Source organism: Canis lupus, chromosome 5 (genome assembly GCF_003254725.2).
Source record: "Canis lupus dingo isolate Sandy chromosome 5, ASM325472v2, whole genome shotgun sequence".
Taxonomy (NCBI): domain Eukaryota; kingdom Metazoa; phylum Chordata; class Mammalia; order Carnivora; family Canidae; genus Canis; species Canis lupus.
The window spans coordinates 19,435,205-19,456,403 of NC_064247.1; the positions used below are offsets into that span (position 1 = coordinate 19,435,205).

At 41.2% G+C, this 21,199-nt stretch overlaps 1 protein-coding gene across 11 annotated transcripts in view; it reads left to right on the top strand.

Moving 5' to 3' along the window:
* Positions 1–21,199, top strand: part of USP28 (ubiquitin specific peptidase 28) — a 64,811-nt gene that overhangs the window by 4,222 nt on the left and 39,390 nt on the right. For 9 of the 11 annotated variants that reach the window (XM_035715993.2, XM_035715992.2, XM_035716000.2 and 6 more), the window contains exons 2-3: positions 16,138–16,215; positions 17,465–17,597. In XM_035715993.2, coding sequence (XP_035571886.2) covers positions 16,147–16,215; positions 17,465–17,597 — 202 coding nt within the window. In that variant the 5' untranslated portion in view covers positions 16,138–16,146. Of the gene's footprint in view, positions 1–12,073; positions 12,149–16,137; positions 16,216–17,464; positions 17,598–21,199 lie in introns of all 11 variants that reach the window. The other 2 variants (XM_035715994.2, XM_035715995.2) reach the window with 2 other exon arrangements.

The window sequence follows — 21,199 nt, forward strand, 5'->3', positions numbered from 1 at the left end:
TCATTCACGTTTACCTTGTCTCATTAGTTGTGATTTTTGGAACATCAGTCAGTCTTGGTTGGCTTTCACAATTTTAAGGCCTCTTCAGCTAGTCTCTGCTCACACAATGAGTACAATATTTATAAAAAGCATTGACAAGTACTGCCTCACCAGGCAAGATCTTTCCATGTGTTATATTTCATTGAAGAAATTTAAGCAGTGGCCAAGTGAAGCAGATGTTTTTTTAAGGAAGATAATGATGCTGGTAATAGTAGGAGCTAATGCTAATTGAGCATGTACTGTGTGCCAGACTCTGTGCTCAGCGCTTAACATATACTATCTCAGTACTTAAAACAACTCCATGAAGTTTTCTTGTTTTTTTTTTTTTTTAATATTTTATTTATTTATTCATGAGGGACACACACAGAGAGGCAGAGAAAGAAGCAGGCTCCATGCAGGGAGCCTGATGTGGGACTCGATCCCCGGTCTCCAGGATCAGGCCCTGAGCTGAAGGCAGGCGCTAAACTGCTGAGCCACACGGGCTGCCCTTCTTGAAGTTTTTTTTTTTTTTTTCCTTCATGAAGTTTTCATACAGGAAGGCTTATATTTGCTAAATAATTTGCCCAAGATCACCCACCTAATAAATGGTACAGCCAGGATTGAACTCAAGCAATTCTGATAGACCAGTGTAGCCTTGATCCTACTTTTTAGTCAATGAGCCTGTTGTCATAGGTCAGAACCTTTTACCCTCCAGAACTCTCCTGATGTTTTAAACTTTGAATCTTCTCTGCCTTTTTCCTAAACATATAGCTGCTTTTCTACTTGGCTGAGCCTGCTACTGTCCAAAGAGATGAGTGGAGGGTTTTGTTTTTATAAGGAGGTATCTTATATATTTTTTGCTTTTTGTTTTTCCTCTTCAGTATCTCTTTTTCTCGTGTAAGAGGTAAACAAACCCTCCCCTTCCTCATTTCTTAGAGATGAATCTAGATCTGTGGTGTCTGGAGAGCTTTTTGATTGTGACTGCTGGAGGAGGATGCTACTGACCTCAGTAGGTGGAAGCCAGGAATGCTGCCAAACATTCTGTGATGTGCAGAATGTGCAAAACAAAGAGTTATCTGGCCCAAAATGTCAGTAATGCTGAGCTTGAGAAACCCTGATCTAGGTGATGTCTCTCCCTGCTCTTCTAAATTATCTCACATTAACTTTATTCTAGCTTAAGTGCCAGACACCTTCATTGTCTTCTATTCTCTTGTTGTTCAAAATACCGTCTGTGGACCAGCAGCACCTGCATCACCCAGGAGTTTGGAAATGATAGAGATTTGCGTGTGCGAGAGCCAGCTTGCACTGTCTTTCCAGCTGAATGGGTTCATCTCTTCCCAACTCTGTGTCCAGCGACCTCATGTTGGTAGCTTGAAATCATCACGGTGGAAATATTTATACCAAGGAAATCAGGAGGCTCCACAAATCAGCACACCACTGTTGGGGCCTCCACTCTAGACTGCTTGCATCGAGGCTTACCTTTTGGTAGCATCCCTGGGTGATAACTTGGAGAAGCTCTGTCCTGCTGTGCAGAATTCCCATTTTCTATTCATCTATGGCCCTGTGTCCCAGAGTTTCTCAGTCCACCTGTTTCTTTTTTTACATGTTTTCTCAGTCACATTTTGATTTCAAGTCACTGTGGAAAACTCAGAAAACACAGACCCTTGCAAGATTAGCTCTTGGCTAAGAGAGGAAGCACAGCCCCCAGACCGAGGCAAATTGATTCCCAGATTGCACCGCAAAGCTTGTGGTGGCAGCAGCCGTGGTGGCAGGAACCCAGTTAGGAGGTGCCTGTGGGGACCTGTCCAGGCTCCAGGGAGAAAAGGGCTGATTGCCCAGAGGCCTGCAGAGAGGCTGACCAGGCAGCAGAAGGTTAGATTGTAGGGCAATGACTGTTTTTATGGGATCAGCATTCCCCAGGCCACCCAAGGAGAGCCTTGCCAGTAGTAGGCTTTTAGTATTTGTCTCTTGGGAACGAAAGGGATCTCTCGGAGGTGACCAGTGACTAATCACCCTCTGGTGAAATCTGTGGCATTACAGAAGTAGTTCTTTTGCCCATTCCACCTCGGTTATTCAAGTATCAATTGGAGCCTCATTCTCATGCTTTTGTATGTGATGATTCCTCACTTCCACTGTTTGGCTGGTGGTTATTTTGGCGTTTGACTTTACTCCTACTATCAGTTGTTTTGCTTTTTTCCTAAAAACTTCTAGCGTGTATTTTTTTAATCATTTGCCACAGTCTTATCACAGATATACTGTCATTTGCCCTCACTTCCAAACGGCTACATCATTTTTACAACTTTCTTAGGAAAATTAGCCCTGGAAAAGATGTCTGAGTTTATCGTCTTCATCTTACAAACATAGTAATGGGTTTAGGGAGTTGATTTAGTGTTGATCTCATAACCTAAGGCAAAATTCTGGCCTAAGGCTTCAGTTCCAGGACCTCTTCTACCTTGCTTCTCATTTAAGGGCTAACCTGTTAGCTTTCCTTTTATTAACTTCTTCCCAATCTGCATGGGTAATCCCAGCTTGCAAGTGACTTCTCCCCCTCTCTTTGCAAATGCTTATTAAATAGTTCTGCTTGTGTATCCGCATCCTTGGTAATAACCATGTGCTGCATAGTGACTTTTGTCACAGGCATGGAAATATATACTTGTCATAATAGTATCTGCCATATGCCAGTTATGGCCCTAAGCACTTCTTGGTGTGTTTTGTGTATTTACAAAAACTGCAAGTTATGAATTATTATGTCTTATTACCGATGAGGATACTCAGACTCGGCTCCTAATATAGCTTGTAAAGGCCTATTGTGAGATTTGAAACCAGTCTGTTAGCCTTCGTATTGCAGATGGGAAATGTGGCTTACTTACTCAAGGTTAAATGGTAAGTAGCCGGACTGGGACTTCAAACCACTCTACCACATTCTACCTGGAAACACATGCCTTTCTAAAACCAAACTTTTCAACTGTCACTGGACGGAGGGATGACATGCTTTAGGGTATGTTCTCATTGAATCCACAGAGCAACCTTGTAAAGTAAGATTTAGTAGGAGGAAGTAGAAGTTGCTATGTTGTACAGCTAGTAAGTGATCTCACCAAAACCAAAGCGCAGGTAGTCCCCTCCCAATCTCTAGGCGGGTTCTGTGGGACAGGCAGGTCACAATATTTGACATTTCTATGTTTTTTTCATTTTACTAACAAATCCTGTACGCATTACTTCGTTTGATGGTGGTACCAGGGCCGTCACAGCTTATAGTGTACTTTATTTTCCAGATGTGGACATTGATACCCTGGAAAGCTGAGATGTCCACAAAGGCTAATGTGTGTTAGGATCTGGTGTATGTAGCGCTAGCCCCACTATCTGGGCTTTCTACATAAAAATGGAGGTCAAAATACCAGACAGATAAAGCCAAATCAAAGATCTCCGGGAATAGGGGCACCTGGGTGGCTCAGTGAAGCATCCAACTGGGTTTCCGCTCAGATCATAATATCAGGGTCCTGGGTTTGAGCCTTGCTTCAGGCTCTGTGCTCCTTGGGGAGTCTGCTTGAGGATTCTCTCTCTCCCTTCCCCTCTGCCCCTCCTTCTGTTCTCACGCTGTCTCTCTCAAGTAAATAAATAAATCTTTAAAAAATCTGTATGACTAAGTGCTGGCAGCATGCTATATGATGGTTGGTGGTCAGTTTAAACTGGAGTTATCCCAAACCAATGTTTTCTCTGTAATATTCTTGTCCAAGTTAGTACTTCCCTGCTGTCCTCTTTCATTTTTGGTGTGTGTGTGCCTGTGCAAGGACAGATCTCTCTTGATTTCATTCAATTGAAGTGAAATTCACGTAATCTAAAGTCTTTAATTTAAAAAAAAATTTTCTTTAAGAGAATAGAAGTTGGTGGGAGGTGCAGGGAGAGGGAAAGAGACAATCTTTTTTTTTTCTATTTAAGATTTATGTATTTGTTTTAGAGACTGTGAGACTGAGCGAGCATGCACATGGGTGGGTAGGAGGGAGAGAGAATCTCGAGCGGACTCCACACTGAGCACAGAGCCTGCCACAGGACTTGATCTCACAACCCTGAGATTATGCCCTGAGCCAAAACCAAGAATTGGTCACTTAGCCAACAGAATCACCCAGACATCCTGGGAAAAAGAGAATTTTTTAAAAATTTTATTTATTTATTCATAGACACAGAGGGAGAGAGGCAGAGACACAGGCAGAAGGAGAAGCAGGCTCCACGCAGGGAAACCCCATGTGGGTTTCCAGGATCACATCCCAGGCTGCAGGCGGCACCAAACCGCTGTGCCACTGTGGCTGCCCCCCAAATTAACTATTTTAAAGTGTACTGTCCAGTGACATTTAATATACATATTCACAATATTGTGACCTCTCTGTAGTTCTAAAAACATTTTCAAAACCCATATCCACCCATTTACTTATTCTCGATATCCCACATAAATGGAGTCATATGATACGTGACCTTTTGTGTCTTGCTCTTTTACTTAGTATAATGTTTTCAAGTTTCACGCATGTTGTAGCATCTATCAGTACTTCATTCCTTATAATGTCTGAATAATACTACAATCTGTGTATTTACTACATTTTATCCATTTTTCCTTTGGTGGACGTTTGAGTTGTATCCAACTTTTGGCTCTTATGATTAGTGCTGCTGTGAACATGTGTGTACAAACATTTGAGTACCTGTTTCCAGCTCTTTTGGGTGTATTCCTAGAAGTAGAATTGCTGGGTCATATGGTAATTCTGTCTTTAACTTTTTGGGGAACTGCCAAATTGTTTTCCACAGCAGGTGTACCATTTTACATTCCCACCAGCAATGCACAAGGGTTTTGATTTCTCCACCTCCATCCTCTCCACACACTTGTTATTTTCCATTTTTGTTTTGTTTTGTTTTGTAACAGCTATCCTCGTATGTGAAGGGGCATCTCATTGTAATTTTGATGTGCATTTTCCAAATGGCTCATGTTGAGCATCTTTTCATATGCTTATTGGCATCTTCTTTGGAGAAATGTCTGTTCAGGTCCTTTGCCCATTTTTGAATTGCATGTGTTTGTCTTTGGTTGTTTGAATTGTTGAGTTGTAATATAATCTGGATATTAGACCTTTATCAGATTTATGGTCTGGAAATATTTTCTCCCATCCTGTGGGTGGTTATTTCATTTTCTTGATAATGTTGTTTGATGCACAAAACTTTTTAATTGTGGTGAAGTCCTGCTTACCTATTTTTTTCTGTTCGTGCTTTTGGTGCCATATCTAAGAATCCATTGCCAAATCCAAGATCATGAAGATTTGCCTCTTTGTTTTCTTTTAAGAGGCTTGTTTTAGCTCGCATACTTGGGTTGCTGATCCATTTTGAGTTAGGTTCTGTGTATTGTGGAGGTAGGCGTCCAACCTGATTTTTTTTTTTTTAAGATTTTATTTATTTATTCGTGAGAGACAAAGCGAGCGAGAGAGAGAGAGAGAGAGAGAGAGAGAGAGAGAGAAAGGTAGAGACACAGGCAAAGGGAGAGAAGCAGGCTCCATGAAGGGAGCCTGACATGGGACTTGATTCCTGGTCTCCAGGATGACGCCCTGGGCCAATGGTGGCGCTAAACCAGTGAGCCACCCAGGCTGCCCCAACTTGATTCTTTTGCATGTGAATGTCTACTTGCCCTATCATTTTTTGATGAGACTATTTTTTCCCCATCAAATGATCTTGGCACCCTTACCAGACCATAGATGTAGATTTTTCTAAATTCTCTATTCTAATTCATTGATGTCTATGTCTTGTGCAGTGTTAAATTGGCAGATTACTGTGGCTTTTTTTTTTTTTTTTTAAGGATTTTATTGAGAGAGTGAGAGAGAGCATTGGTGGGAAGGGAGAGGGAGAAGCAGGCCCCCTGCTGAGCAGGGAGCCTGATGTGGGGCTCCATCCCAGGACCTTTGGATCTTGACCTGAGCTAAAGGCCGGTGCTCAACCAACTGAGCCACCAGGTGCCAATTACTGTAGCTTTTTAATAACTTTTGAAATCTAAACATGTGAGTGCTCTGACTTTGTTCTTCATCAATATTGTTTTGGCTAGTCAGGGCCCATTGAAATTCCTTGTGAATTTGAGCTTTTCCATTTCTCCAGAAATGGCTGTTAGAATTTTGACAGAGATTGCATTGAATTTGTAGATTACTTTGGGTAATATCGCTATCCTAATAATAAGTTTTCTGCGATCATTAATTTTGGGTATCAACCTGACTGGGAACCAGGGTACCCAGATATTTGGTCAAATGTTATTCGAGGTGTGTCTGTGAGGGTGCTTTTAAATAAGATAACATTTGAACTGTAGACTGAGTAAAGCAGATTGCCCTCCCTAATGTTTGTAGGCCTCATCCAATCACTTAAAAACCTAAATAGAACAAAAAAGGCTGAGTAAGAGGGAATGTCACCTACCTGACTGTTCAACTGGGCCATTGGCCTTCTGCCCTTAGACTGGAACTACATCTCCAGCTCTCTTGGGTTTACAGCTTGCCAACTGAAGATCCTCGGACTTAATCAGCCTCCATAATTGCAAGAGCCAGTTCCTTATAATAAATGACTTCTTGGGGCACCTGGATGGCTCAGTGGTTGAGCTTCTGCCTTTGGCTCAGGTCATTATCCCGGGGTCCTGGGATTGAGTCCCTCATCAGGTCCCCACAGGGAACCTGCTTCTCCCTCTGCTTGTGTGTGTGTGTGTGTGTGTCTTGAGAAAATAAAGTCTTTAAATTAAATAAATAACTCCCCCCCACCCCAACAGAAACTAGGAATACAGGGTTCCTTTACACACACACACACACACACACACACACACACACACCCTCTTCTTTTTTCTGTAGAACCTTGACTAATCCAGTCTTCTGGTCCATCAGCCTGAATATCTTTCCATTTATTTAGGTTTCCTTTAACTTTTTTTTACAGTGGTTCCCACTTTTCAGAGTACAAGTCTTTCACCTGTTTGATAAAATTTATTACTAGGTATTTTATCTTTTTCCAAATACTATTATAAATGGAATTGTTTTTCTAATTTCCTTTTCAGATTGCTCATTGCTGCCGTATGGAAACCATTGATTTTCACCTATTGATCTTTTATTAACTTTGCTGAATGTGTTTATCAGCTCTAGTAACTCCTGTGGATTCTTTGGGGTTTTATATATCCTGTCATCTATGAATAGATATAATTTTACTATTTCTTTTCCAATTCTGATACCTTTTACTTGCCTAATTGCTCTGGCCAGGATTTCCAGTATGCTGTTGAATAGCATTGCTAACAGTGGGCATCCTTGTCTTGTTCCTGATTTCAGGGGGCTGGCGTTTGGTCTTTCACTGTTGAGTGTGATGTTATCTGTGAGTTTTAATTTTTTGTTTTTGTTTTAATAAAGATCCTTTGTCATATTAAGGAAATTCTCTTCTGTCCTTAGTTTTCTGATGGCTTTTATCATGAGAACGTGTTGAATTTTGTCAAATGCTTTTCCTACATCTGTCAAGGTGATCAGGTGTTTTGACCCTTCATCTTGGTAGTGTGGTGTATTATACTGGTTGGTTTTCCCACTGGCGCCTTCTTATGTCATTGCCAGCAGCTTTCTCTCAGGCATCCAGTTTCAAGTATTTGACTAAAACTTTATTTCTCCATTCTCTGAGATGTTCCCGTAGGTGTCCTACCTTTTCATTTCTCCTCCCAGCATCCTCCTTATCTCACACCTGTTTATTCGTTGTCTTCTCATGCTTGAACTTTCTTTCCCTAGTTTTTATCTGTCTTTGAACTAGATGTTCAGGTGCGCGAGATCAATCCTCTTAAAGCACCATCATTTTCCCTCATATTTCTGCGCTATCCAGGGTCATGTGATGATTTTCCATTGTTCATCAGATCAAGGCCAAACTGCTACTTTTAGAGCCTTTCCTAACCCATTCTCACATCACCCTCTCACGTCCCTCCTGTTTATCACAAATAGAAACTGCACTCCGAGTCCTACCTAATAATAACTTTTAATCTTGGTGTTAGATTTGTGACACTATAAGCATGTAAATTTGATTCCTATATCTTTACCCTTGTTTTGCTAGTTTCTCAACCTTTGCGGTATATTGCTAAAAGTGGTATTTTCTTTGATTTGTGAAGATGCATTGCATATGTCCTTACTGTAAAAACTTCGCAGCTTCATTTCTTATAGTTGGCTGGAGCATGTATTCAAAGAAATGAAAAAGTATTGCTTTAATATGTTCAACAGCATGAAAAAAGCAAGTTGCAGGACACGATGTCCAGTATGAAAAGATATATTCATGTGCAGGGGGGCCACTTCTAGAAAGATATATCAGAAACTATTGATAGTGGTTACTCCTGGGAAGTGGGGCTAGGATGGACAGGAGACAGAAGTTCCTTTTCGCTGTATATCCTTTTGTGCTATTGGATTTGTTTAGTGCATTCGAAAAAAAGAGATGAGAAACAATTAGTTCCTTTTTTTTCCTGGCATTTAATTCTAGTGTCAGCCCCTTCTTTGCCATATAAGAGCGGCAACATCTTAAAAGCTGTTTTAAAATTTTTAATTTTTAAAGTTTTTAAATTTTAATTTTTTAAAGATTTTATTTAATTATTCATGAGAGACACGGAGGCAGAGACATAGGCAGAGGGAGAAGCAGGCTCCCTCCAGGAAGCGTGATGTGGGACTTGATCCCGGGACCCTGGGATCACAACCTGAGCCAAAGGCAGACACTCAACCACTGAACCACCCAGGGCCCCCACATTTTTTATTTTTAATTAATTTATTTTAGAGAGAGAGAGAGACCACAAGCAAGGGAAGGGCAGAGAAAGAATCTTTTGCAGGCTTCACGCTGGTCGCAGGGCTGGATCTCAACAACCCTGAGATCACGACCTGAGCCAAAATCAAGAGCTCCAGCGACTGAGCCAGCCAGGGGCCCCCTTCTTAAAAGCTTTTAATGCTTTTTGAAAACTTTGGGTCAGTTGATGAACTGAAACAGTCCTTTTCACCATGTACCTACTTTTCACATCATTGAAGTAAGTTATCAAGTAGCCTTATTTCTGGGGGTTTAGTTTTTACCCACCAAAAACTGCTGTCTGCCATTTTTAGAGAGTCCTAGCCTTCTGGCGTGTTGTGAGTAAATTGGAGTTGTTGGAATAAACATGGATTTGTTGCTAAAAGGAAAACAACATGAGAGCTTCCATGGCTGGTCCTTATTTTGTGGGAGGTGGAAGAATCAGTAGGGCAGTCTCTGAATGCATTTCAGACCCTGATACGCAGACTAGATTTCTGGAGTTGCTGCTATATAGTGTCTTTGATTCCTAAAACTGTTCTTTTTGCTTTCCTTGGCTACTTAAATTTCGTTTTAAAATTGGAAGAACAGATCTTTAATTTTGGAGGGAATTCTATTGGGCAGACTCACAAGGAACTTAGGTACTCTTTGGAGTAAAAGAACATTTATCAGTTTGCTAAGTTTCAAATTTAGAAATGTCTTTGGGAGAATAGACAATTAAGGTCAGGAAATGTGATGTCCGAATGATAATAATATCTCCATTTGAAGGTATGGAATAGTCTATAAAGCTCCTCATCATGATGCTAAACTTGGTATTTTATTTTTTATTTTTTTAAAAATTTTTATTTATTTATGATAGTCACACACAGAGAGAGAGAGAGAGAGAGAGAGAGAGAGGCAGAGACACAGGCAGAGGGAGAAGCAGGCTCCATGCACTGGGAGCCCGACGTGGGATTCGATCCCGGGACTCCAGGATCACGCCCTGGGCCAAAGGCAGGCGCCAAACCGCTGCGCCACCCAGGAGTCCCTAAACTTGGTGTTTTAGAGATAAAACTCTTAATTAGTAATCTCACAAATTTGCCTCATCTGATCAAAGAATTTGATTTTAGTTGTAGTTGGTGTTTGTTATAAAACTCGATGCTGTAATGTTTTTGTTATGTGAGTAGTCCTGCTCACTGCTTTTGTGAGATGAATTATTCTCTTTGCTCTAAGAAAACTTCAGTTCTGGGGTGCCTGGGGAAGTCGGTTGAGTGTCTGCCTTCAGCTCGGGTCATGATCTTGGGGTCCTGGAGTTAAGCCCCGTGTCTCCTTCTGCTCCCGTGCCTGCCCCTCCCCCTGCTTGTACTCTTTCTCTCTCTCTGTCAAATAAATAAATAAAATCTTTTATGGAAAAGAAAACTTCCGTCCTGAGAAGTGGACTGGATTGAACCAAAATCACCGAGTAGCTGAGATCAGGAAGCTTGAGTTTCTTCTTACTAGAGATTTGTGTATACCTGTCTTTTTTCACTGCCTCTGGGCAAGAAAAGAGAGTCCTTTTTGTTTTAGTGAAAACAATGTGAATTTAGCCAAGGAAATACAAACCTGTCGGCTCTTGCCAGTTATTTGACTTCATTATGCCTGGAGCACAGGCTTTGTCTTGTCTCCTGTTGGGTGTGTACTATGTATATAATGCCGTAGTTATGGTGAAGTTAATATTTAAATCAGCTTCTTGTGAAGTACCCGGAAAAACTGAGTTAGTGATATAGTAGGACTCTAATAAGCTTAATATGTCTGTTACTGTAGAATGAATACTTAACATATAGCACTTTTTAGGATTTGGGTTGAGGGTCCTACGTAGAACATAGGTTTGCCTAAACATTCATGAGACTTGAGTCATACCATAGCTGCTATTTGTGTGTATCAGTAGTGTGGCTTAATCCTTGGGAAATTTATTCCAGCTTATAATAGTTATCTGTGATTTGTCTTTTTGAAAAATCTTATTTATTTATTTGGGGGGGGCGGGGAGAAAGAGAGCACGTGCACGCACCCTAGCAGGGGGAGGAGCAGAGGGAAAGAGAACCCTCCGCTGACTCCAGGCTGAGTGGGGAGCACAACACGGGGCTCGATCTCATGACCCTGAGCCAAAATTAAGAGTCTATGCTTGGGCAGCCTGGGTGGCTCAGTGGTTTAGCGCTGCCTTCGGCCCAGGGCCTGATCCTGGAGACCCAGGTTCGAGTCCCACGTCAGGCTCCTTGCATGGAGCCTGCCTCTCCCTCTGCCTGTGTTTCTACTTCTCTCTGTTTCTGTGTCTCTCATGAATAAATAAACTCTTTGGGGAAAAAAAAAGTGTCTATGCTTAACTGACTGAGCCACCCAGGTGTCCCTGATTTGTCTTTTAAGACATTTGATGACAAAATAAGTTTTGTAAACTCTGGTTTCCTGGTCTGCACAATGAAGAGGATGATTCCTACCGTTTTGGGTTCGTACAAGGATTACAGGTATGCAGGGCACCTAAGGTTCCTGACACAGAGAAGATGTTTGTATGTTCGTCCCAACTGTTGCCATCACTGTCCTTCAAATTAAGTAGGATGTTGTATGATTCTTGCCTTTTACATGGGCAAGAATTTCCCGTTTGAAACATTTAGAGGACCACACGATGAGAAATATCAGGTAGAGATGGTGAAGTCCCCTCCTTCATGGGAGATTAGAAAGAGAGAGAATAGTGGGAACCAGAGTTCTTGGGGATGACTTTATAAAAGGGAAGTAGGATGAATAAAGCCTTTGACTGGGTTGCCAGAATGTAGGAGGCATTTTTGGAGGTAATAGAAGGAACGCCTGACAGCATGAGAGCAAGTGCATTCGTGAGGTAAGGAAATGAGTAGGAGAAAAGGTTCAGCGGGTTAAGGGTAGAATCAGATAATGGTTTTCCAATAGCAAGATCAGAGATTTGGATCTGAATTAACATGTAGAGTATTATTCTTAGAGTCGTGCAAAATGATTTTACATAGTTGTCATATGTGCCTAGTAGCTTTTTAAAAAGGGAAACCAAAAAAAAAAAAATTAAAAAAAAAGGGAAACCAAATGTTTATTTTCCTTCCGCATGTATTATTCTAGATGTATTAATGTTCCACTGTTTATCTATTTACAAAGTGGAGAAAGGGGAGTGGAGCTTTAATCCACAGCCAAATATAAGGATTGGTGAATTGTTTAACAGTTGAATACTGTATTTCATTGATTTCCTTTTGTTTGGCATTCTGAGATCTCTGAAATTGAGACATTCCTTCCATTTACTACCTGCCAGCAGCAGATATGGTATACTTAATCGTTCTCTGCACGTGTATGGGCTTGGTCATAGCTGTTCCTACTGTCATGACAGGTGAGTTACAGGTACCGTTGGTACCACATGGTTAGTTTACTTTTCAATTTAAAAGATCATACTATAATTTAACATTTAGGTGGGGAAAAAAAAAACTGGGTGAAGAAAGGCATAGAAGCAGAACAGCAGGGTATAAATTTGATTTTACCTGAGGCAAAATATCTGTCACTGAAGGAATGAGCACAGTGTCAGATTTTCGTGCAAAGCTACAATCAAGTGTTTTATGTGACCTAAGAACGGAAAATAGCCTAGGTATATTAGTTTTGTTACTGAGAAACATGCAAAAGAATTGCCTGTCATGTGCTGGGCAGTGTCCCTGGGAGCAGAGGAAATTGCTATATTTCTCAACATAAATGAATTGTAGAGCTGCAGGAAGCTGGTGGGACCACTTCATGTGTCTCCTAGGACCATCATGAAGGCCTCGTGTCCTCGTTTTAAGTGGCCACAGTTTTTCTCCTTAGTGCCACAATAGATAAGTGTGCTCCTTATAACTGATGGCCCCTTAGATTCATTCAGAAATAGCATTTACTTCAGAGGCAGTACTTTCCTGGTGGTAGCTGCTTTAGAACTGATTGTACTATTGTGTTATCAAAGCCGTGATTGTTGAAGGCAGGCATGGTGATCATAGGGAGCTTGGGAAGATGCAGAGACCAAAGTCAAAATACAGGAATAAAATCATTACCTGGTTTTGCATTAAATAGAAGCTCTTGCCTATTTTCCTGTCTTCTCAGATACAGCTGGGCATAGAGTAGCATGTAGACTCTGGAGCCCAGGGGCCTAGAGTCAGATCCCAGTTCCAGCCCTTAACTAGTGATAATCTTGTGTACGGGACCTCCCCATGCCTGTTCTGTGTTACACGGGCTTAGCACCTATCCCAGTCTTGTTACAAAGGGGAAGTTAGTTAACTTAGTTAATACAGATGAAGCATTTTTAACAGTACCTGGCTGAAAGTAAGCAGTGTATGTTAGCTGCCATTTTGGACTGGAATTATTTTCTATGAACCCTAGGTGTCAGTTGGTACCCAGAGTAGTTTGAGATGTGAAGGTATGGTTATCAATCCCATTGCTACCTCACTGGTTCCATTTAGGTTAATAATGCTACTCACTTGATTCTCCCAAGTATTGACAGTCCCTGACTTATGATAGATCTACTCTACAATGGTACAGAAGTAGAAACCATACTTTGCATTTAGAATTTTGATATTTTCTCAGGCTAGCAGCGCTGTGTGATATGCTCCTCTCTGGAGACGCTGGGCAGGGCACACAGCCATGCTGTCTTGGGGGTCAGTGACCAGTAATACACTGCCAACACTTCTGCACCCCTACAACCATTCTGGTTTTCACTTTTAGGACAGTATTCGATATATCACATGACAAACTCGATGCTTTATTATAAAATAGGCTTTGCGTTAGATGATTTTTTCTTCCACTGCAGGCTGATGTTCAGTGTTCTGAGTCATCTAAGGTCAGCTAGGTAGGCTGGGTTAGGTGTATTAAGTGGATTTTCCACTTAATGATATTTTCAACTTACAGTGGGTTTACTGGCATGTGACCCATCGTAAGTTGAGGAAGGTCTATATCATCCCACCCTTTTTGGGGCATATTAGTTTTGATTTTTTAAAAAGGTTTTATTTATTCATGAGAGACACAAAGAGAGAGGCAGAGATGTAGGCAGAAGCAGGCTCCCTGCAGAGAGCCCAATGCGGGACTCGATCCTAGGACCCCAGGATCACGACCAGAGCCAAAAGCACTCAACTGCTGAGCCACCCAGGTGCCCCTTGATTATGATTTTTTGGACAATTGTGTATGATTGAGATTAATGTAGATTCACACATTTTTACACAATAAAATAAAATGGAATTAGAATTCTTTTGGAAGAAAAATTGTATTTATTTTTTAAAGTTTTATTTTTATTATTTTTAGAGAGAGTACATGCACATGCAGGAGGAGAGCCAGAGGGAGGGGGGAGAATCTCAAGCAGACTCCATGCTGAGCAGGGAGCCTGACTTGGAGTTCAATCTCAGGACCCTGAGATCATGAACTGAGCTGAAATCAGGAGTTGGATGTTTAACTGTCTGAGCCATCCGGGTGCCCCCCAAAAAACTTTTTAATACATTATTTTTCTAAAAATGCCCTGCTGTTTCCAGCATTTGCCCAGGCTAAATCTGGACACTTTTTAGTGTGAGAGCTCTCCCAGTGTGTAGGCAATGACTCCCTTTGACAAGACTCTACCCTCCAAGACTGCTGGTCTCAGCAGAGTAGGCTTCCATTTCTAGCCTGTGACCATGGCCCATGACTAGAGCAGAAAGGCTGTTGATGCTTTTCTGAGCACTGTGCAGGGCTGTTTCAGTTATTTATTTCTTGTTGTGTGATATTTAAGTGTTGCATTGGGCCCTCAGCTGTTGAAAAACATAGGATCCTATTTCTGTTACAGCTGACAGTGAACATGGACTGTGTATCACTCACTGAAAGGTAGTTGATGAGAAGCATCAAGGATTGAATTGGAGCTTAATTCTAGAATAACCTTAGGCATGTTTATAAATTTGATTTCCTCTCAAACTTGAACTATTTTTCTTTTTTAAAAAATAATTATTTGAGAGAGAGAGAGTATAAGCAGGGGTTGCAGCAGAGGGAGAGGGAGAAGCAGGCTCCCTACAAAGCAAGGAGCCCAACTCCAGGCTCGATCCCAGGACCCTAAGATCATGACCTGAGCCGAAGGCAGATGTGTAACCCACTGAGCCACCAGGCGCCCCCTGAACTATTTTGTTTTCCATAATCATCTAAAAGAATTGGGCCAGCCAATTTTTTATATTTACATTGAGCTTGCTTGTAAAAAAAAAAAAAAAACAGGTGTTCTGTGCAAAACACGATGGAAATGTTCCACTAAAGACTTGAGAGCTGCAAAGGGGTTATACACTGATCTTGTGGTAGCTGAAAGTTAACAAGATAGGTTTTTCCGTGATTCAGATTAACGAAGAGAAAGTATTCCATTTTTTATTCCTTCTGGAATTTTTAGTATAATTCAGAAAATCTTAGTTTTGTCCATGCTTCTTTTTAAGCAATCAAACCTGTAGTTTTAAATATGATGTCGGTGGTATCATTTGTTAATTATGTGATTAGAAATTTATTGTCAGTGAAAAATGACACACAAAAATGGCATGTGCAGTGAAGCTTAAAATAGCACATCTTCACATCCATGCAAATTCCCTGGACTCCTTATATGACCTAGTTATGTGTTACTCAGAAAAAAACCTCAGGCACTTTCAGCTACTATAAGGGCTAAATATTACATTTAAATATTTTATATACTTACTAGTTTTATTGTTTATTCATATTTTTTCCACAGGCGCCAAAAGCATTTTTTTATGATTAAGCTTTTATTTGTTTTTTAAAGATTATTTATTTATTTATTCATAAGAGGCAGAGACATAGGCAGAGGGAGGAGCAGGCTCCCTGCCGGGAGCCTGATGCACGACTCCATCCCAGGGAACTGGGATCACGACCTGAGCCAAAGGCAGATGCTCAACCACTGAGCCACCCAGGTGTCCCTCATGATTAAGCTATTAAAAAAGTAATAGATTTGGCATTTTATTTATTTATTTTTAAAAGATTTTATTTATTTTTTGTTTGAGAGAGCACACAACCAGGGATAGGGGGCTGGGGTTGAGAGAAGGAGAGAGAATCCCAAGCAGACTCTGTACCGAGTGCGGAGCCCAATGTGGGGCTCGTTTCCACAACCCTGAGATTGTGACCCAAGCTGAAACCAAGAGCCAGATCCTCTACGGACTGAACCACTCAGGCACTCCAAGATTTGGCATTTTAGAATGTGTCTGACAGTACCTTCTTGTTTGGAGCTCGTCAGTTCCTTAAAATAAAATACTCAAGTCTTAGGCCTGATTAGCCAGGTGGCTTGTACTAAAATTCTTTAAATGTATCCAGGTTCGCTTTCTGACTGACCTGTGTGTGGTTTTTTTTGTTTCTCAAATACAGAGCTGCCAAATGCTGTTAAACCAACTAAGAGAAATCACAGGCATTCAGGACCCCTCCTTTCTTCATGAAGCTCTGAAGGTTAGTTTCAAGGCCGCTGTTAGCCAACAGGCTTTAAAACAGTTGTCCAATATCATAGTTCTGTCAGGGCAAGCTATTTTTATGCCAAAATGAAAGTGCATATAGGAACAGAAGCTCTATAGGACAGATGACCCAGTATCTTCAATATGTCAATTATAAGGTTTGGGGGAAGTTGGGTGTGGGAGACTCAACTTGGGGGGACCCCACAGGTCAGAAGAGATTTAAGAAATATATCAGCCAATTACATTGTAGCCTTTATGTGGATCCTGACTCAAACACGCTAAAAAAAAAATCTTTGAGTTAGGCAAATTTGAGCTGGTGATTTGATATTAAAACACTGTTGAAGTGTGGTAATAGCATTGTGGGTTATGTTTTTGAAAAGGTACATTCTGATGTACTGATGAGATGCTTAGGATTTGCTTCAAAATGTCTGAGAGAGAGAAAAAAAATGTCTGAGAGAGGTTAAACAGGATAGAATAGTTAAAACCAGACTAACTATAACTTGATAATTGTTGAAGCCAAGTGATGGGTGCCTGGAGTTCAGTTAGACATTCCCTCTGCCTCTACCACTGTATATGTTAGAAGGTTGTCCTAATACAAAGTTTTTTTTTTTTTTTTTAAGATTTTATTTATTTTTTCATGAGAGACACACAGAGGCAGAGATACAGGCAGAGGGAGAAGCTGGCTCCCTGCAGGGAGCCCAATGTGGGACTCGATCCCAGGACTCTGGGATCATGACCTGAGCTGAAGGCAGATGCTCAACCACTGAGCCACCCAGGCGTCCCTGTCCTATTAAAAATTAAAAACAAATAGAAATACAGTCACCACCCTGGAATATGGTAACTGCTTGGCATGTTTATTGAAGAGGCTGACTTCATTTAGAATCTCTGTTTTCATTGCCGACCTGCTTTCGACACATCATGCCTTAGCTAGTCTGTGAAATTGGCAGTAGTAGCATCCAGAGTGGTGAGAACAAATCTCCAGCAAGATTTCATTCTTGTTTGCTTATTGTGGGAAATCAGGGCGCAGCAACAACCCTCTTGTAACCAGGAGTTTGGTATATGCTTTGAGCATGGTACACTCACTATCCAACACCATACTGTCTTTCTTCGACTTTCTACCCTAGAATTACGCCCTGACATACTCAGTCACTTGGGTAGTAAGGAGTTAAACCAAAAAACAAACTCACCATTTATTTTAAATGCTGTGGTGCTTTACTTTTGAAATTTCTGTTTTTCCCTTTCTTTAGGCCAGTAATGGTGACATCACCCAAGCCGTCAGCCTTCTCACTGAGGAAAGAGTTAAAGAGCCCAGTCAGGACACAGTTGCTACAGAACCATCTGAAGTAGAGGGGAGTGCTGCCAACAAAGAAGTATTAGCAAGTAGGTATATGCTGTCTTAGTCCTGCTGTGAACTAGCAGAAAATATGTGTATTTCCTATCAATACATCAACTCTTTCAGAATAATGCTAATAATAGCTAATTATTGGACCATCATTATCTGTTAGGCACAATGCTAAGCAATTACATGGATTCATTCATTCATTCATTCTGCATTTATTTAATGAGTACCTACTATGTGCTAAGCACTCTGTATGGCACTGGAAATAAACAGAAGCATAAGAACCCCAGTTTTCACGTAGCTTATTTTCTCACAGAAGGGATCAACAAGTCGGTAAGTTATATAGCTTATAAAAATGACGAATACCATAGAGAAAAGTAGAGGATGGAATGGAAGAAATGAAAAAAGGAGCACCAGTAATTGGATTTTTACCAGGTGGGGCCTTCTGAGAAGATACAAGGGAGATGAGAGAGTGAATCAGTGAGGTCCTAAGACTGATATATATACACCATCTGCTCAAGGACAGCAAGGAGGCCAGAGCTTAGGCTTTGGTGGGTAAGAGGTGAGGCTGTGGAGGGACCAGGAGGCATGGCCTGCAGAGCCTTCATGCACACTTGGCTTTCCCTTTAGCTAGAGGCTAGCCAGTGGAGATCTTGGAGCAGAGGAACACTGGTTTCCATTTCCTAAAGGTCATTCTGACAGCTCTGTTCAGAACAGAACTGCAGGGGTGAGGTCGTGAAACATGGGTCAGAGCGGGGAGCCCCAGACAGTCAGGAGGTTTTGCGGGTTCTGGCGGCATGGGCCAGGGGGTAGTGGTGGGGAGGGTGAGGGGCGCCTGCTGAAGGGGCTGTGCTTATCGTGGAATAAGTGGCATGAGAAAGAGAGGACTTAAGATAGCTGCAGGGTTTTTTTTCCTAAGCAATGAAAATGCTGGAGTTATACTAAGCACCCTGGGAATGACTGCCGCTAGAGCAGATGGGTGGCAGATGAAAAGAATGCTGAGTTTGAGGCACCTGCCAGACATCAGGTGGAGTGTCAGAAAGGCAGTGGGGATCCAAGCATACAGCTCAGGGGAGAGATCCGGCTGCAGAGAGAGAAGACTTGGAATCATAAACCTGTGACTGGGATGTGAAGGAGACCGGGTGAGCTTTTGGGGGGTGCATGGGAGGGAATGGGTTCAGTGACTAATCATTGGACACTCCCAGTGATCAGAGGCCGGGGCAGGTGGACAGTGTGGACAGTGTCCAGGGAGAAAGACCAGGAGAGCTGGGAGAGCTGGGAGAATGGGACTCTGAAAGCCAAGGAGACTTCCAGGAGGAGGGAGCCATCAGCTAGGGCAGATGGAGTTGATGGATAATTGGACTTTTTGCAGTTTTGAGCTACTCTGAATAATGCTGCTAAGAGTATCCTTGTATATATATTTCAGTGCAAATAGTGATTTTTTTCAATCAACATTTTTTGTTTTTAAAGAGTTTTAAAGTTTATTTTAGAGAGGGAGGGGGGAGGGGCAGAGGGAAAGGGAGACGGAATCCCAAGCAAGCTCTTGGGTGAGTGTGCAGCGCGACATTGGGCTCCATCTCACAGCTCTGAGATGGTGACCAAGCCAAAACCAAAAGTCAGACATTTAACCCACTGAAGCACCCAGGCATCCCAACATTTTTCTTTTTTTTTTTTAAAGGCTATTTTTTTTTAATTTTATTTATTTATTCATGACAGACACTCAGAGAAAGAGGCAGAGACACAGGCAGAGGGAGAAGCAGGCTCCATGCAGGAAGCCTGATGTGGGACTCGATCCAGGATCTCCAGGATCACACCCCAGGCTGAAGGCGGTGCTAAACCACTGGGCCACCGGGGCTGCCCCTTTTTTCTTTTTAAATTTTATTTATACATTTTTCTTTTTGAAACTCATTTCTGTTGAAGTTTATAACTAGTTCCTCTACTTTCACTGCTGTGTAGTATTTTATGGGTGAATATGCTACAATTTTATGTATTTGTTTATTGACTTGGGGTAGTTTCCTTTTTTTTAATATATTTATTGCTATTATAAAAAAGGCTGCTGTGAGCCATTTGATTCATGTTTCTATTACATGTATGCAAGGGCTTCTTTAATGTATGTACCTAGGAGTGTAATTGATGGGTAGTAAAATACGCTTGTCTTCAATTTTATGGGCAATATTTTCCAAAATGATTCTTTTAACTATTTATTACAATCCCACTAACAGGATTTGGCAATAACTATTGCTCTCAAACTTGTTAGTCTATAAAATCATTGCCCATATTTTTGATATAAAACGTCTTGTGAATTTTCAGTGAATTTTTTTTTACATTGGTAATGAGATTGAGCATCTTTTTCCTTCTGACCATTCATGTTTGTGAGATTTCTTTGTGTCTTCTGCCTCAATTTTTCTATTTGTTTGCTTTTTTCTAATTGATTCCTGATATTATCTTACTGATAATAAGATACATCTCTTGATACTGACCTTATACATATGTGATAATAACCCATTCTTTTGGATTTGTGTGTTGCATGCATCTTTTCCCTATCAATGACTTGACTTGTGTTTTCACACTATGGTGATGTACTAAATTATAACTAAATAGCTAAATTTTATTGTAGATACATTTATGTCTTTTTCTGTGATTTGTGTTTTTTAAGAACTCCTTCTATACCCTGAAGTCATAGGATATTAAAATTGTGATGGTTTGATTTTCACATTCTTTAACTTATTTAAAGTGGGGGAGGGGGCAAGGCATATAGTAAGGATACGGTTTGATTCCTCATTCCCCTTACCCTCCCGTACAGCTACTCAGTTATCCTGGTGCTTTTTATTAAGAAGGCTTTATTTGATCACGATCTGTAGTATCAGCTATGCGTTACATTGGATTTTCATGTTTCCCATTCTATTTCTTTTTCTTTTTTTTTAAATAGATTCTTTTTTTTTTTTAATTTTTATTTATTTATGATAGTCACACAGAGAGAGAGAGAGAGAGAGGCAGAGACATAGGCAGAGGGAGAAGCAGGCTCCATGCACCGGGAGCCCAACGTGGGATTCGATCCCGGGTCTCCAGGATCGTGCCCTGGGCCAAAGGCAGGCACTAAACTGCTGCGCCACTCAGGGATCCCTTCCCATTCTATTTCATTGAGTATCAGAGAGACCACAAGCAAGGGAGAGGCAAAGGCAGAGGGAAAGAGAGGGAGAGGTAGCCTTCCTGCTGAGCAGGGAACCAGACTCTATCCCAGGACACTGGGACCATGACCTGAGCTGAAGGCAGATGCTTAACCATCTGAGCCACCCAGGCACCACGAGTATCTGTTTTTAATTCTTTGGGTTATGTACCCATGAATGGGATTACTGGGTCATATAACGGTCCTGTGTTTAACTTTCTTGTTTTAATATTTCTAAAAGAGGACTACTTTCATAGCTGCAACATTGTCACCCTTTAAAAATGAGTAATTCCTTAATCTGGCTCAAATGCCAATGTAGAAATCTCCCTGATTGTCTCAGTAACAATATGTTTGCAGTTGGCTTGTGAAAATAATGATTCAGATGACATTAAAGCATTAAATATGTTTGAATGTCTTTTAAGAGACTCTTTATCAATAATCCCGCCTTTTTTCTTGCAGTTTAAGGTCCAAAGAAAT